The 15985-nt window shown below is 37.0% G+C and overlaps 1 protein-coding gene across 7 annotated transcripts in view; it reads right to left on the bottom strand.

Annotated features, from left to right (window-relative positions):
* CDKL2 (cyclin dependent kinase like 2) overlaps nt 1-15985 on the bottom strand; it is a 50353-nt gene that overhangs the window by 12261 nt on the left and 22107 nt on the right. For 5 of the 7 annotated variants that reach the window (XR_008662828.1, XR_008662829.1, XM_055313130.1 and 2 more), the window contains 7 exons: nt 13288-13466; nt 11222-11334; nt 9834-9973; nt 7422-7510; nt 4287-4422; nt 2709-3007; nt 1428-1521 (listed from right to left, as the gene is read on the bottom strand). Coding sequence is in view for 5 of the 7 variants with exons in the window: in XM_055313130.1 (XP_055169105.1) it covers nt 1428-1521; nt 2709-3007; nt 4287-4422; nt 7422-7510; nt 9834-9973; nt 11222-11334; nt 13288-13466 (1050 nt within the window). In the remaining 2 variants the exon portion in view is untranslated. Of the gene's footprint in view, nt 1-1427; nt 1522-2708; nt 3008-4286; nt 4423-7421; nt 7511-9833; nt 9974-11221; nt 11335-13287; nt 13467-15985 lie in introns of those variants that run through there. The other 2 variants (XM_055313134.1, XM_055313135.1) reach the window with 2 other exon arrangements.

Below are 15985 nucleotides of genomic sequence, written 5' to 3'. Positions count from 1 at the left end.
AGCCTTGATTATGCAATGCCTGAAAGAAGGCTGATATCAATTCCAGCAATGTAGTATTGAGCCAGCTACTGTGAAAAGCCTTGTTGATCAAAGTAATCTTCCAAAGCAGACCAAGAATGTAAAACACAAAAGTATCTACAAAGAAATCAACATTTCTTTGCCTACATTTTTCAGCCTGTGGATAATGAGAAAGGTAGAGGAGGGAAATTTGGGAGAAAAGTACTCCTTTGGGAATACATCCACACCTCCCATTCCCTGGCAGAAGAATTCATTCACCACATTCCTTAAGCATCTTCTATATACTAGAGACTAGTATAGTATAGCAGGTGTGGGTGTGGGGTAGAGCTACAAGGAAATAAACAAACAAAACACATATTCTTGCCTTAGAAACTTACATTCGAGTTGAAGGAAGACAGATAATATATAAATAAGTGAATATAGAGGCTATTAGGTGTATGCAGTAGGAAAAAATTAAGCAAGAAGAGAGGATAGAAAGTAAAGGGAGACAAAATGAGTTCAAATATTAGGGAAGACCTCATGTAAACCGAGGAGCAGACAAGAAAATTCTTAGGATTATCTGGAGAAAAAATATTCTGAAGCAGAGGAAATAAGTGCAAAAGTCCAAATGTATGAGCATGTCTGGTCATATTTGAGGAATACAAGGAAATCAGTGGGTTGGAGTAGATTTTGATCAAGAATGAGAGTAGCCTGAGTGGAATAGTGGGATGGTGAAGTAGGTCAATCAGGGCCTTAGAGGTCTTGTTAAGGACTTTGGTCTTTACTCAGAGTTGACAAACCAATGGAGGATTTTGAGTAGAAGAATAGTTTAAGTTAACTTTAAAAAGAAGCATTCTGGCAGTTATGTTGACCATAATAACACTCCTCTGAACCTTCAGAAGACCTCTCAACCTCGTACATGCTTCCACTATTATAATCTGATGCTGTTTGAATTTGTTGATCCTATATTAAACCATGAGCTCCTTGAAGAGAGAGATTTGATTTATTCATCTCTGGGGTCCCACACATATTACATAATCAATAAATATTTGCAAATGAATAAATAGAATACTTTCACCAAAAATCTGGTGTGAGCGGGGTACAATATCTTGTCACCTACTCTACAAAAGAACTGATTACCAAGTATTAAGAAAATTTACTGTTACCAAAAAAAAGTAAAACAGATGTCATTTAAATAATACCTTATATTTAAACTTCTAGACTTGCAAAACTTATTTAAACTCTAAGACCTTCACAGACTTTTACATTTATGATTATGACAGGTTGGGATGATATACATATAATTAAGATTCCACTTTATGATGTGTATCCAAATAAAATTCTCAGTTCTCCCACTATTATATTTAACATTAGTAGAAGTCTAGAAATGACTAATGCTTGCTCTTCTACACTGGGAATACTTTACTTACTGATGTGGTCACATTAATATTATAAATTCCTGATGGAGAATGTTTATTTGGTTTAACAAATGGAATACAATACTTCTTGGTTTTGTCATCCACTCTGCAACAACAAAAAATTTAAGTTAGAACAAGCAGTAATTACTTCTCAAGCACAAAATCAAAACCAGGGGTGCATGGGTGGCTCAGTGGTTGAGGAATCTGTCTTTGGCTCAGGTCGTAATCCCAGGGTCCAGAGGCTTCTCCCTCTGCCTGTCTCTGTCTCTGTCTCTCTGTGTCTCTCATGAATAAATAAAATCTTTTTTTTTTTAGATATTCTTTTTTTTTAATTTTTTATTTATTTATGATAGTCACAGAGAGAGAGAGAGAGAGAGGCAGAGACATAGGCAGAGGGAGAAGCAGGCTCCATGCACCGGGAGCCCGATGTGGGATTCGATCCCGGGTCTCCAGGATCGCGCCCTGGGCCAAAGGCAGGCGCCGAACCGCTGCGCCACCCAGGGATCCCAAATAAAATCTTTAAAAAAAAAAAAAACTTTGGTTTTTGACACAAAACCAAGTGACATGCAGTTTATTTTTTTAATAAATTAATTTTTATTGGTGTTCAATTTACCAACATACAGAATAACACCCAGTGCTCATCCCGTCAAGTGTCCCCCTCAGTGCCCGTCACCCATTCACTCCCACCCCCCGCCCTCCTCCCCCTCCACCACCCCTAGTTCGTTTCCCAGAGTTAGGAGTCTTTATGTTCTGTGTCCCTTTCTGATATTTCCCACGTGACATGCAGTTTAATCAGCATTTAATGCCACCTATTCTTAAATATAAAATGAGAACAGATGTGGTGGAACATTCTGTCTTTTACCACTACCCTCAGGCCTCCCACCTAGCTCCCAACTCCAACCAAATAAATCACTCTCCTTCCAGCAAAATTTCCAAAATAGCTTCTTTGTAGCACCAAATGCCCACAGCCATACCATGTAGCAGCAAACCCTTAAAACCAATTATTTCTTTCATTATGATAACCTCCTTCCATGTTTTTAGACTAAATAGTTGTAGACTTTGTTCATCTTAAACAATACAATCATACTTTCTTAGTACTCAGGTAAATTTTTTTTAAATCAAATCCTAACAATTTTCATCACATAGGGCAAAATTCTTTTGAAACAGAACCCTGACAAGAATGAAGATCACCCAGAAACCTGAAAGTAATATAATGTGGCCGAATTGACAAACACTTGCAATTTGCAAACATACCCTTAAACAACACTTTGTTCTTATTTTCCTAATTCATACCTGTAACTCTGAACTCCTGGGATAGTCACAATTCCAGAATTAATACTGGGAGCCACTGCGGAAAGATTGTGTGCAAGTGGGGGAATTGCCACGCCTGGATTTCTGGTGTGATCCATACTGCCATTGCTGCAATCTCGGAGGCTTGTAGAAGGTACTGTTTTGATGTTGTTCATCCCATTGTCAGGGAGACTGCTGGCATTTGAAGCTCGACTGACTTTTTCAATTTTTTCTCCATCCATTTTTGACCCTTTTATTTTAAATACTTTAGAATCTTTAATTTTGGGATCAGCATTGGTATCCTAACCATTAATAAAAATGTTGATAATATTAATGATCTGAGGAGAATGAAAAAATCACCTCTTCCTATAAAGAATTTGTCAACTAAGGCAGAATTCCATAAATATCACCTTATGTCCCTGTTTTCTTTATTTTATCTATTGAATTAAATTAAACCCAGGATTCTTGGTCAGACATATATTTACAATAAAAATACAATTCATAGAGTACCTGGCTGGCTCAGTCAATGCAGCATGCAACTTTTGATCTCAGGGTTGTAAGTTCAAAACCCACATTGGGTGCAGAAATTACTTAAAAATAAAAAATATTTTTTAAAAAGTGCAATTCACACTGGCTCTGAGTTATATGTGTGTGTGTGTGTGTGTGTGTATATATATATATATATATATACAAATACATAAAATACATATATCAAATTTATATATCTTTCAATAGAAAAAATGTGAGTCAAGTATGCCCATGTTTGTTCTTATATATCTAAAGAACAAAAATTGAAATATAAATTGAGAATTCCTTCTTCTTTCAGTTCACTTGAGAAAATGGGAGTAGGTTGGCAGTGAACTTGAATTACCTCACCAGGAACAGATTCTTGATAACCTACCTGTAAGTAAACTTCAAATAAATTAAATACCCAAATCTCAGTTTTAAAATGTTCTACTTTATACAAAATTTTTAAATGATAATTTTCTCTTCTATCATTTAAGGAAAGCAATGAATACATGCATGTGTTTGTATCCATGTGTTTATATGTGAGTACATGCGTCTAAATGTTCTTAGATGAACGTGATTTCCTGACAAGACTTATTGCACAGTCTGATACAGTTTGATATGCAGTAGGTACTTAATACATGATACCTTAAGATAGTTTTTTAAAAGGTAATCTCTAGAGAGAAGATACATTTTTTTACAACTAATCTAAAAGTTAACAACCAGTTCACCACTCAGAAAACTTTTTTTATCTTTATTTTTTTCCTCTAAAAATTTAAAGATATATGAAATCTAAAACTTAATACACACTGGGTGGTCCAGTCAGTTAAGCATCTGCCTTCATGATCTCAAAGTACTGGGGTGGAGCCCACAGTCAGGCTCCCTGCTCAGCAGGAAGTCTGTTTCTCCCTCTGCCTGTCCCTAGCTCCCCCCACCCCCACCCCCGCCCCTGCTTGTGTGCTCACATGCATGTGCATACACGCACATGCACGCATCTTCTCTCACTCTCTCTTAAATAAATGAATAAATATTTTTTAAAAACACTTAAATATACATTAAGACATGGACTTTTACCTGTACCACAAGTGTTTTTCTCTCTTCACCTAAGGAATCATCCTTTTCCTTTTCCTTCTTTCTGTTTTGGGGTTTTTTAGATAAAGAAATATTTCTGGCATCTTTCTGTACTTTTAACTGTAATTCTTGAGAAAATCTACATAAAAATACATTTGTCAATTCAATAAAATTGTATAAAATTGTATAAGATCTAGAAAAATCATTTTCAAGATGTTTTTAAAAATTGAGTATTAAACTGGACTATGTTATTTAAAACAAGAAAAATTATGGCCTAAATTATCAGTACTCAAAAGGTAGTCTGTGGAACCCCAGAAATCCCTGAGAACTTTTCAGGAGGTTCACAAGATCAAAGCTATTCTTATCTTAATATGAAAATAACTGCTTTTTTGCTACCTTAACATTTGCACTGATAGTATGTGATGGTGGGTAAAACTGCTAGCACCTTATCAAGAATCGAGGCAAGTGACACCAAATTGTACCAACAGTTATCGTATTCTTCATTCACACATTCTCAATTAAAAAAAAAAAAAAAGGCAGGGTCGCCTGGGTGGCTCAGTTAGTTAAGCTTTCAACTTTTGGTTTCAGCTCCGGTTGTGATCTCAGGGTCCTAAGATAGAGCCCTGCATGGGGCTCCATGCTTGGCAGGGAGTCTACTGGAGAATCTCTCTCCTTCTCCCTCTGCCCCTCCCCTCCCCTGCTCATGCATGCTCTCTCTCTCTCTCTCAAAAAAATAAATAAATCTTTAAAAAAGAAAAGGCAGTTTCATTTAAGAATGTCTCTTATATGGGATCCCTGGGTGGCGCAGCGGTTTGGCGCCTGCCTTTGGCCCAGGGCGCGATCCTGGAGACCCGGGATCGAGTCCCACGTCGGGCTCCCGGTGCATGGAGCCTGCTTCTCCCTCTGCCTGTGTCTCTGCCTCTCTCTCTCTCTATCATAAATAAATAAAAATTTAAAAAAAATTTAAAAAAAAATAAATAAAGATTTTAAGAATGTCTCTTATAGGGGATCCCTGGGTGGCGCAGCGGTGTGGCGCCTGCCTTTGGCCCAGGGCGCAATCCTGGAGACCCGGGATCGAGTCCCACGTCGGGCTCCTGGTGCATGGAGCCTGCTTCTCCCTCTGCCTGTGTCTCTGCCTCTCTCTCCCCCTCTCTGTGACTATCATAAATAAAAATTTAAAAAAAAAGAATGTCTCTTATAGGGGATCCCTGGGTGGTGCAGCGGTTTAGCGCCTGCCTTTGGCCCAGGGCGCAATCCTGGCGACTGGGGATTGAATCCCACGTTGGGCTCCCGATGCATGAAGCCTGCTTCTCCCTCTGCCTGTGTCTCTGCCTCTCTCTCTCTGTGACTATCATAAATTAAAAAAAAAAAAAAAAAAAAAAGAATGTCTCTTATAGGGATCCCTGGGTGGCGCAGAGGTTTGGCGCCTGCCTTTGGCCCAGGGCGCGATCCTGGAGACCCGGGATCGAATCCCACGTCGGGCTCCCAGTGCATGGAGCCTGCTTCTCCCTCTGCCTGTGTCTCTGCCTCTCTCTCTCTCTGTGTGACTATCATAAATAAATAAAAAAAATTAAAAAAAAAGAATGTCTCTTATGAAATCTAAACCTTTGAGTAGGGGATCCCTGGATGGCTCAGTGGTTTAGCGCCTGCCTTCTGCCCAGGGCGTGATACTGGAGTCCTGGGATCGAGTCCCACATCAGGCTTCCTACATGGAGTCTGCTTCTCCCTCTGCCTCTCTCTGTGTCTCTCATGAATAAATAAATAAAATCTTTTAAAAATATTAAAAAATAAACCTTTGAACAGATATCTTTTTTCATATTCTGTGTGAAGAAGAGAATATGCATAAAGCACCTCTGCTATGAACAGAAGTGCAATGGCTGTCTTAAGAAAAGGAACTGTGTGATTATTTGAAATACAAACTAAACTAACTACCGTTTTCATGGAACATTTTTACTTGAAAACTATAGTTATTCAGGCTTGGAGTATTCTGCAGACATTTCTTTTTAGTGAACATAAGAAAATGACTGATAATATTTGTGTTAATGATAAAATTCAAATTTTTATGCAAAATTAGAATTCTCTTAAACTTGTGTCCACTACTGTGACCTTAACAAATTCCCAATACCTAAAAAGACTTTTCTGATGACAGAGAATGTGGCTTTTTGATATTATATAATTAAATATGTTATCATTTTAAAGATCTACATTATTTAGCAAAACAATATTTTCTAAATGACTAATCATGATGTTAAAAAAGCATGCATGGGTAAAAGATCTATTCGAAGTACAAGATAGACAAATGGATTTCAATGTAACAGGGTAAGAAAAATTCACTGATACGCTTCAGATTCCACAATGCAACCAACTTTTAACAAACTACCACTGTCAAATTTTGGTATAGTAACAAAGTTCTGGGTATGGAATCAATAAAGAATACTCACAATTATCTAAAAGAGCAATCATTATACTCTTCCATTTTGCAAGTACATATCTGTGTGAAGCTAAAGTTTCTTTCTTCATATATCTCAATCAAAACAACATGTCACAACTAACTGAATGCAAATGCAAATAAAAGAAACAAGGTATCTTTTATTAAGCTATTAAATAGATTTGCAAAAATATAAAGCATTGTCATTGCCACTCATCTCACTATTTTTTATTTTGTTAGCTGCAGTGATGCCAGCAGCTGGGATAGCACAAGAGACCATGCCAGCAGCGCTGGCACACACAAGTTTGGCACATCAAGGTTCTAGCATAGCAGTGACAACAGTGTTATGGGACTAGGTGTGGTGTGAGTTCAATGGCAACAGGAGATGGCACCTTTGCAAACATATCTGTACCCAAGATGATGGCATCACACAGCTGGTAGCCACATACAAATCAGTGACCTGAGTAGTAGATGTCACCATGGGAAACAGAAAGAAAATCACGAAGTGACTGCTTCATGAAAACCAAGATGCCTAATTTAGTGAATTCAGGGGATCACTCCTAGAAACAGTATTATAGCTAAGGGTGAATAGAGGTAGGGTGGTAAATATTTGAGATCCTATAAAATCAGGGGGGTAGAGAAATAAGAGAGAATACCCTTACTTTAACTCTAGATTGGGGTACCCCAGAAAATATGAGTCAGAACTATACCTCTCAGCAAATCCATCGATATGAAAGAAATCATGGTGAAGGAGCTCAGCACAGAAGGGTCTTTTGTCTGGGTCAATATGTAAGCATTTCTGGAAAACCAAGGAATATACACAGCTCATATCAAAGAAAAACTGGTTACATTTACATTTCTAAATATAGAAAAATAGAAAATCACTCTTTATAGTCAATGAATTTTAAAAATGTATAATAAATGATAAAGAATAAAGTACAAATCTAGACCATGACCACCAATGGTTGCTAATATCAGAAAAAGAGAGACCACCATGTCTCTAGATGGAAATACATAAACTTCTTATGATGTAGTCTTGCCAAAAATCAACCTGATTCTGATCAAGCTCTAGCTCTACTATGAGTTTATAGGAAATACAGAACATAGAGGAACATATTAAACTATACTTTGTAGAAAATTCTAAGGGTCAAATAACCTACTTTATCAAATAAATGACTAGGTTTAAACAAAAAGAGGTGAATATGAGCTTGTAAATTAAGATATATCAACCAATTGTGATCTATACACTTCATGTGGATCCTAATTCAAACTATAAAAAGAAATTATGAGAAAATCAATGAAATATTGAGCACTGGTTAGATATTTTATAATATTAGGGAATTACTGTAAATTTTTATTTAATGCCCCTGCAGAATGGAAGGGAAAGGGCTTATTCTGTGTATATTACTGTGCTGGATACCTTACATAGGTATATTTTATTATAATGCAGGTCTTGTTCTGATTTATTGGAACCACTCAATGCCAGTGAAAATAGGAGTAACTCAATAAATAGCTTTAAGTGAACAAGTTCTACAAATAATTAAGGTATTTATGAGTGAAATAATATAGTTTCTGGGATTTGCTTCAGAATACTACAAAAAACAAAGTTGAGATAGGTAAAAGATTGTCAAAGGTTGTTAATTGCTGCAGCTGGTAAGTACAGGAGAGCTCATTATACTACTATACTAGAATTATTCTTTCTATTTTCTTTTCTATATTTGAAATTTTCCATAATAAAATGTTTAAAAGTTACATAGTTCTAAGGGACATAAATTGGATAACAGTTTTACCTTAATTCCCTTTAAATCTTTATAAATAGGTCAGAAAGCTGGTCTCAATGAAAAATATTTGAATCCATTAGAAGATTATGTAGAAAAGCAGCAATGTATTCTACTAAGAACTTGTTATTTTAAAAAAGAACCTGTTATAGTTTTTTAAGCTTAGTAAACTTTTTTAATGGGTTATTTCAAAAATTTAAAAAGCAAAAATATCTTGAGTAAGTGTCATATGATCCTGGTATTTCAGCTATACTGTAATTATTTTATCAATACTTCAGAACTGTTCTAATTAATAAGAATTTTTTGAGCTAACAATTTGAAAGGTCCAGTGAGAATTTCCCAGTTAGTATCTTCTTCAAAGAGAAGGCAAAGGTGAGGATCACTTGTAAATTAGCTTCAGTGAATCCAGGGGCTAACCGAAAGCCTCTTCAACGATACAGTATAGGTCATGATCCTATGCCCTACATTTTAATATTTTGCTACTTCTTTACCTTTCTTTTTTATTTCCTTATTCTACTTTTCTTCTCTTTTCTAGTTACATAGGCCTGCATTTTAAGTATTAAACATTAAAAAGATACTGTTGTGAGGAAGGATGTTTCACTTAAAACATGCTAGATAATACTAAATAGTTTCTTAAGGCAAGCAAATTTTTTAGGCCTTTCTCTCTGAATATCCCCCTGCCAAATCATTTAAACTCTTTCTGAATATACAAAAATTAAAATCAATAGAAGAGTACCTGGCTGTCTCAGTCAGTGGAGCATGTAACTCTTAATCTTGTGGTTGGGAGTTCGAGCTCCAAGTTGAGCTTAAGAACCTACTGGCAGGGGGCATCTGGGTGGCTCAATTATTTAAGCGTCTGCCTTCAGCTCAGGTCATGATCCCAGGGTCCTGGGGTTGAGCCTCCACTCTGAGCAGGGAGCCTGCTTCTTCCTCTCCTCCCCACTTGTGCTCTCTGTCTCTCTCTCTCTGTCTCTCTCTCTCTCTCTCTTAAATAAATAAATAAAATATTTTTTAAAAAAGGAACCTACTGGCAGGAAAAAAAAAAGGCAAGATTGGGTGGGAGGCGGTCTTCTGGCTGGCTCAGTTGGCAAAACATGGGATTCTTGACCTCAGAGTACAACTCTTGATCCCAGAGTTGTAACTTTGAGCCCCATGTCAGGGGTAGAGTTTACTTAAAATAAATAAGTCAATTAAATTAAATTAAATTAAATTAAATTAAATTAAATTAAATTAAATTAAATCAATATTGAAATTTTTGGCCTAAAATATCAACTAGACAATAAAAAGAGAAAATCAAGTCTCTATAACATAAATTCACTATAAGAAAGTAAACAGTTTGATTACCTTTGCTAAATCTATCACAACTTCAGAAAGCTTGGGATAGCGTCTTTCAAGAGGTTCTATTTCCTTGATTTCAGGCAACCTTACTCCAGCAAACATAGGATTTTTATAAAACAACTCCTGATGTCTTGGAATTAGATTACCTGGAAGTGAGAAAAGCACACATCTCTGTCATTATACATCATGATAGAAATGGCAAAGAAACATATAATGTGGATGGGACCAAAGAGTAGAACACTGCTTATAGACTTGAGACTCTCAGCATGCAAAATCAACCAAAAACTGTGTTCTCAGGGTGGTGCACCTGGAGGTCTTCATTCACAGTGGTGTTGATGCAAATGAACTAAAGAAAATTAACATTCTTATCTCAACCTACTCATTTAGAAAATTCAAAACCACTATATATAGAACTGAAGTTACAAGGGAACATAGAAAAAGGACAAGTAAAGAATGTTATAATTTTTTAGATATAGATACCAACACTTCACTTCTAACAACAAAGCATAAAGTGCCATCCAAAACAATGAAAATATTATTAGTCATATGATCAAAATCTAATCTAATCAGTTCCACTCTTTTTGAGAATTTAATTCTAAAATTAAAATCAAATTGTTCTAATTTAAAAAAATTAAAACACCTGTTGATTTTGTACCTATGTCTAAGGTCTGATTTGAGCACTTTTTCTTTGACTTCAGTGCCTAATCGAGTTTAAAATAACTATGAAGTTAATATTTCAACAAATGTAAGAAGACTTTGATAGTCTAGGTTTAAAATTCTGTCCAAAGCACTAAGATTAAATTACCTAAAAAGGAATGCCTGGGTGGCTCAGCAGTTGAGCGTCTGCCTTTGGCTCAGGGCGTGATCCCAGAGTCCTGGGTTTGGTCCCACATCGGGGTCCCTGCAGGGAGCCTGCTTCTCCCTCTGCCTGTGTCTCTGCCTCTCTCTGTGTGTCTCTCATGAATAAATAAATAAAATATTTTTTAAAAAGTAAACTACCTAGAAGTCTCAGTGTCTCAATTTGAAGGTGAGTATGAGGGTAATAGTCATAGTACACCAAATGCTTGCTAACCCAAAGAAAAAAAAAAGATCATTTGCATCATTTACATGTGATTTACTGAATGCAAAAGTACAGAGAAAATTTACAGTCTTTGGTCTTTGTGGGGAGTGGGACAGGAGGGTATATGAGAGCATGAATAAGACCATACGTCAGACAAACCAAAGCCAGGCTGAGAAGAATTAATATACATAGATAGTTGAGATTTTCCTATTTGCTCTCTACTGTCAGCTAAAACACGTATCATCTTAATATACCAACATCTTGTAAAATCAATACAAACAAAAACATAAGGGAAAAAAATTCTAAAATTTAAAATGCAGATGCATAATCTTACCTAAACACATCATAATATGATATAGCTGATCAATATCAGAATCTCCAGGAAAAAGGGGTTCCCCCATGAGCATTTCAGTTACCAGACAACCAATGGCCCATACATCAACAGCCCTGAAATAAAAGCAATGTGGTATAAAGTCTGGCATCCTACGATGTTTATTGTGACTGAATATTTGGTATTGAGACTACTAGTGATAAGCTTTAAAATACCCATAAAAATACATTTCCCTATAAACTTAAAATACTAATTCCCAATTTTACCCAAGTTATATTTCCAGGAACTTCAATCATAAGAGGGAAAAGGCTTCTGAAAAGTCAAAATTGTTATTATGTGTACATTATTCTAGAAATAAGCCTTTTGGGTTTTCATCTGGAGCCTATCTATTCTTTGTTTATACATAATTCTAACAAGGTTGATCAGCCTATCCCACCACACCCCGAAAACAGCATACCAGAAGGCTGTTGGAGACATATTCAGTAACAGCAAGGAGAACTGAAAGCTAACAGGGGAAAAATAGAAAAACTGTCTTAAAAATCAGTCACAAGAACTTAAAGAAGAATATGCTGGTGTCCTTAGCATAGAGACAACTACCTTGAAATTGCTTAAGGTAATAGCTGAATTATACAATGGTATAGGGGAGCCTGGGTGGTTACAATCGGATGGGTCTCCAACTCTTGGTTTCAGACCAGGTTGTGAGATCGAGCCTCATTTTGGGATCCATGCTTTATGAAGAGTCTGCTTAAGACTTTTTCTCCCTCTGCCCCTCTCCCTCCTCCAAAAAAAGCAATCTTTTTCTTTTTTAAAAAATAATCTTTTTAAAAAATAAAATAAAATGGTACAAAGGTTACTATATAACAATAAATGGGAACTCAGTGTAATTAAGAAAATATTAAATGATGCGTGCACTGAAAACACAGAAAGTATAGAAAACATTTTAGGAAGATTTCTACCAAAAGCAGTAAAGGTTGCCATCCCTTCTTATCTAAATAATTCATTTGTGCAGATAATTTATTTTAAAAACATCTTACGGGGATCCCTGGGTGGCGCAGCGGTTTGGCGCCTGCCTTTGACCCAGAGCGCGATCCTGGAGACCCTGGATCGAATCCCACATCGGGCTCCCCGTGCATGGAGCCTGCTTCTCCCTCTGCCTATGTCTCTTTCTCTCTCTGTGACTATCATAAATAAATAAAAATTAAAAAAAAAAAAAAATAAAAAAAAAAAAAAAAAAATAAAAACATCTTACGGGATCCCTGGGTGGCGCAGCGGTTTGGCGCCTGCCTTTGGCCCAGGGCGCGATCCTGGAGACCCAGGATCGAATCCCACATCGGGCTCCCGGTGCCTGGAGCCTGCTTCTCCCTCTGCCTGTGTCTCTGCCTCTCTCTCTCTCTCTGTGTGACTATCATAAATAAATAAAAATTAAAAAAAAAAAAGAAAATTTAAAAAAAATTAAAAAAATTAAAAAAATAAAAACATCTTACTTAAAAAAAAAATCATCTTACTCAAATATGTTTCTACCCCCATCCTTGCCATCTTCACCTTGCCTCATTCCAACACTGTCAGATTTAGCCAATCAACATTCCCTCTCTTGACTCCTAACTCTGGAAAACAAACAAAAGGTTGTGGAAGGGGAAGTGGGTAGGGAGATGGGGTGACTGGGTGACAGGCACTAAGGAGGACACTTGATGGGATGAACACTGGGTGTTATACTATATGTTGGCAAATTTAATTTAAATAAAAATTAAAAGAAATAAAAAGAAATTAAAAAAAAACACTTCCTCTCTTTACAAGTGATAAATATATCTATTTCCAACCCGTGGTAAAATATAGCCCACTTACTCACCTTGACTTCCCTACCTTTAAAATAAGTATGCTTTCCCCAACTCATTGCACCAAAAACATTTAAAAAGGAGGCCCCCAAAAGAATAAGTCAGCTCCCAAGTGCAAAACTTCCTTTCAGTGCTACAAGGATCTTTGATTAAATTAGAAACATATTATCAGGAAAAAGTTATATTATCAAGAAAAAAGGATTAAACCCGCCCTCCACACCCTCATGGATGTCTTACTTGCCATACTTGACATCACCGACCAATAGTTCTGGAGCTCTGTACCATCGGGTTGCCACATAATCAGTATAAATTTCCCCAGGAGCTGCCAATGTTCGTGCAAATCCAAAATCACATAACTTGACAACACCAGACTGGGAGACTAATATGTTCTCTGGCTTTATATCTCTGTGTATAATCTAAGACAAAAAAACAGAATATGGCATATATTGGGACATCAAGTTAAGCAAATTATTTTTTGAGGACCTGCCATGTGCAGGGTACTATTTTTCTCCCTATAAAAAATACAAGTAAAAGCACATAAAATCGTCCCTGGCTCTCAAGTAATTGGGACCTGGTGAGGCAAGAAATACGAATGCTTGAAATTTCACTTAGACAATCAAAGATATTGGATGAAATATATATTATTAAATACCAAATCAACTGTTCTGTTAATGACTACTCACTCTCAAGACTAACAGATAACAGAGTAAGGCTATCATTGAAGACTAGAGTGGTCATGGAAAATTTTAATGAAGGGCTGGGTTCTAAGAGAGGTCTTTAATACTATGTGCAACCTGGATAAATGGAAGGACAATCCAAATGAAAGTAACAAGGAGAGCAAAAGACTGAATTTGAGGGGCGCCTAGGTGGCTCAGCTCCAGGTTGAGCATCTGACTTGATTTTGGCTGAGGTCATGATCTCAGGGTTGTGGGATCCAGCCCCCAGTCCCACTCCCTGTTCAGCGGGGAATCTGCTTATCTCTCTCTCCATCTCTTTCCCTCTCTCTGTCTCTGTCTCTCTCAAATAAATAAATAAATAAATAAATAAATAAATAAATAAATCCTTTTTAAAAAAAGAAAAAGAGGGATGTCTGGGTGGCTCAGTGGTTGAGCACCTGCCTTTGGCTCAGGGCATGATCCTGGAGTCCTGGCATCAAGTCCCACACTGGGCTCCCTGCAGAGAGCCTGCTTCTTCCTCTGCCTGCGTCTCTGCCTCTCTGTCTCTCATGAATGAATGAATGAATGAATGAATAAATAAATCTTTAAAATAATTAATTAATTTTAAAAAAGAAGAAAAAGTGAAGACAAAAATAGATCAGGAAACTCTAGGGAAATATTTTTCTAAAGTGGAGGTTATACACTAGGGAGGAAGGCTGCCTCAACTGCCAGACTGGGAAGTCTGAGTTTGTGTCAAGGCAATGGAAACCCATGGAAGTGACATAATCAATATGGTGTTTAAAGATATTGGCCATAAATAAACTAAATTAGAAAGAGGGAGAGAGGCCAGGAGAAGAACACTGGGACATTATGAGATGGTAAGAACCTAAACTAGGCTTGTGTTCAGAGAAACGGAATGGAAAAGATACAATTTAGAAATATTCTCAATAAAAATCAACAGAATTTAGGAAGTAATCTCAGATATTTTACTTAAACCTGGAAATCTAAATCTAAATCTAATGGTGGTTCCATAAAAAGAAGTCTTAAAAAAGCTAGCTCTGATGGAATAATTACTAGTTTAGTTTTAGCCATATGGGCTTTTAGGTGGAGACATTCATCAGGCAATTAGAAATGTAAAAAGGGTACAACAAAGTCAGTGGTTAAGATTTTTAAAGGAGACCATGGAAGCAGAAAACAGGATGCTGGGAGACAATACTAAAAATCCACAGCTAGGCCAAGTAAACTACTAGGCCTCATTCTCTAATACACAAAAGCTTCATTTTGAAAATTTTTATAATATATTTATTTTAAACTCTTTCAGAGGACCAGCATCCTAAATAGCAATCTGTCACTGCTGAGCATTTTGCATAGGCTAAAACTTCTGTCTCATCCTAGACATCCGGGTGAGGTCACAGGGTCAGTCCCATATCTACTATTAGCATTTGTTACTTATACAATCACACACATTTTATTTTTTTATTATTTTTAATAAATTAATTTTTATTGGTGTTCAATTTACCAACATACAGAATAACACCCAGTGCTCATCCCGTCAAGTGCCCCCCTCAGTGTCTGTCACCCATTCACCCCCACCCCCCGCCCTCCTCCCCCTCCACCACCCCTAGTTCATTTCCCAGAGTTAGAAGTCTTTATGTTCTGTCTCCCTTTCTGATATTTCCCACACATTTCTTCTCCCTTCCCTTATATTCCCTTTCACTATTATTCATATTCCCCAAATGAATGAGAACATACACTGTTTGTCCTTCTCCGATTGACTTATTTCACTCAGCATAATACCCTCCAGTTCCATCCACGTTGAAGCAAATGGTGGGTATTTGTCATTTCTAATGGCTGAGTAATATTCCATTGTATACATAAACCACATCTTCTTTATCCATTCATCTTTCGATGGGCACCGAGGCTCCTTCCACAGTTTGGCTATTGTGGACATGGCTGCTAGAAACATCGGGGTGCAGGTGCCCCGGCGTTTCATTGCATCTGAATCTTTGGGGTAAATCCCTAACAGTGCAATTGCTGGGTCGTAGGGCAGGTCTATTTTTAATTCTTTGAGGAACCTCCACACAGTTTTCCAGAGTGGCTGCACCAGTTCACATTCCCACCAATAGTGTAAGAGGGTTCCCTTTTCTCCGCATCCTCTCCAACATTTGTTGTTTCCTGCCTTGTTAATTTTCCCCATTCTCACTGGTGTGAGGTGGTTTGGATTTGTATTTCCCTGATGGCAAGGGATGCAGAGCATTTTCTCATGTGCATGTTGGCCA

This window comes from Nyctereutes procyonoides, unplaced genomic scaffold (genome assembly GCF_905146905.1).
Source record: "Nyctereutes procyonoides isolate TBG_1078 unplaced genomic scaffold, NYPRO_anot_genome, whole genome shotgun sequence".
Lineage (NCBI taxonomy): Eukaryota > Metazoa > Chordata > Mammalia > Carnivora > Canidae > Nyctereutes > Nyctereutes procyonoides.
Note: the sequence above shows the minus strand (reverse complement) of the source record. Positions and strands in the feature narration are given on the sequence as shown.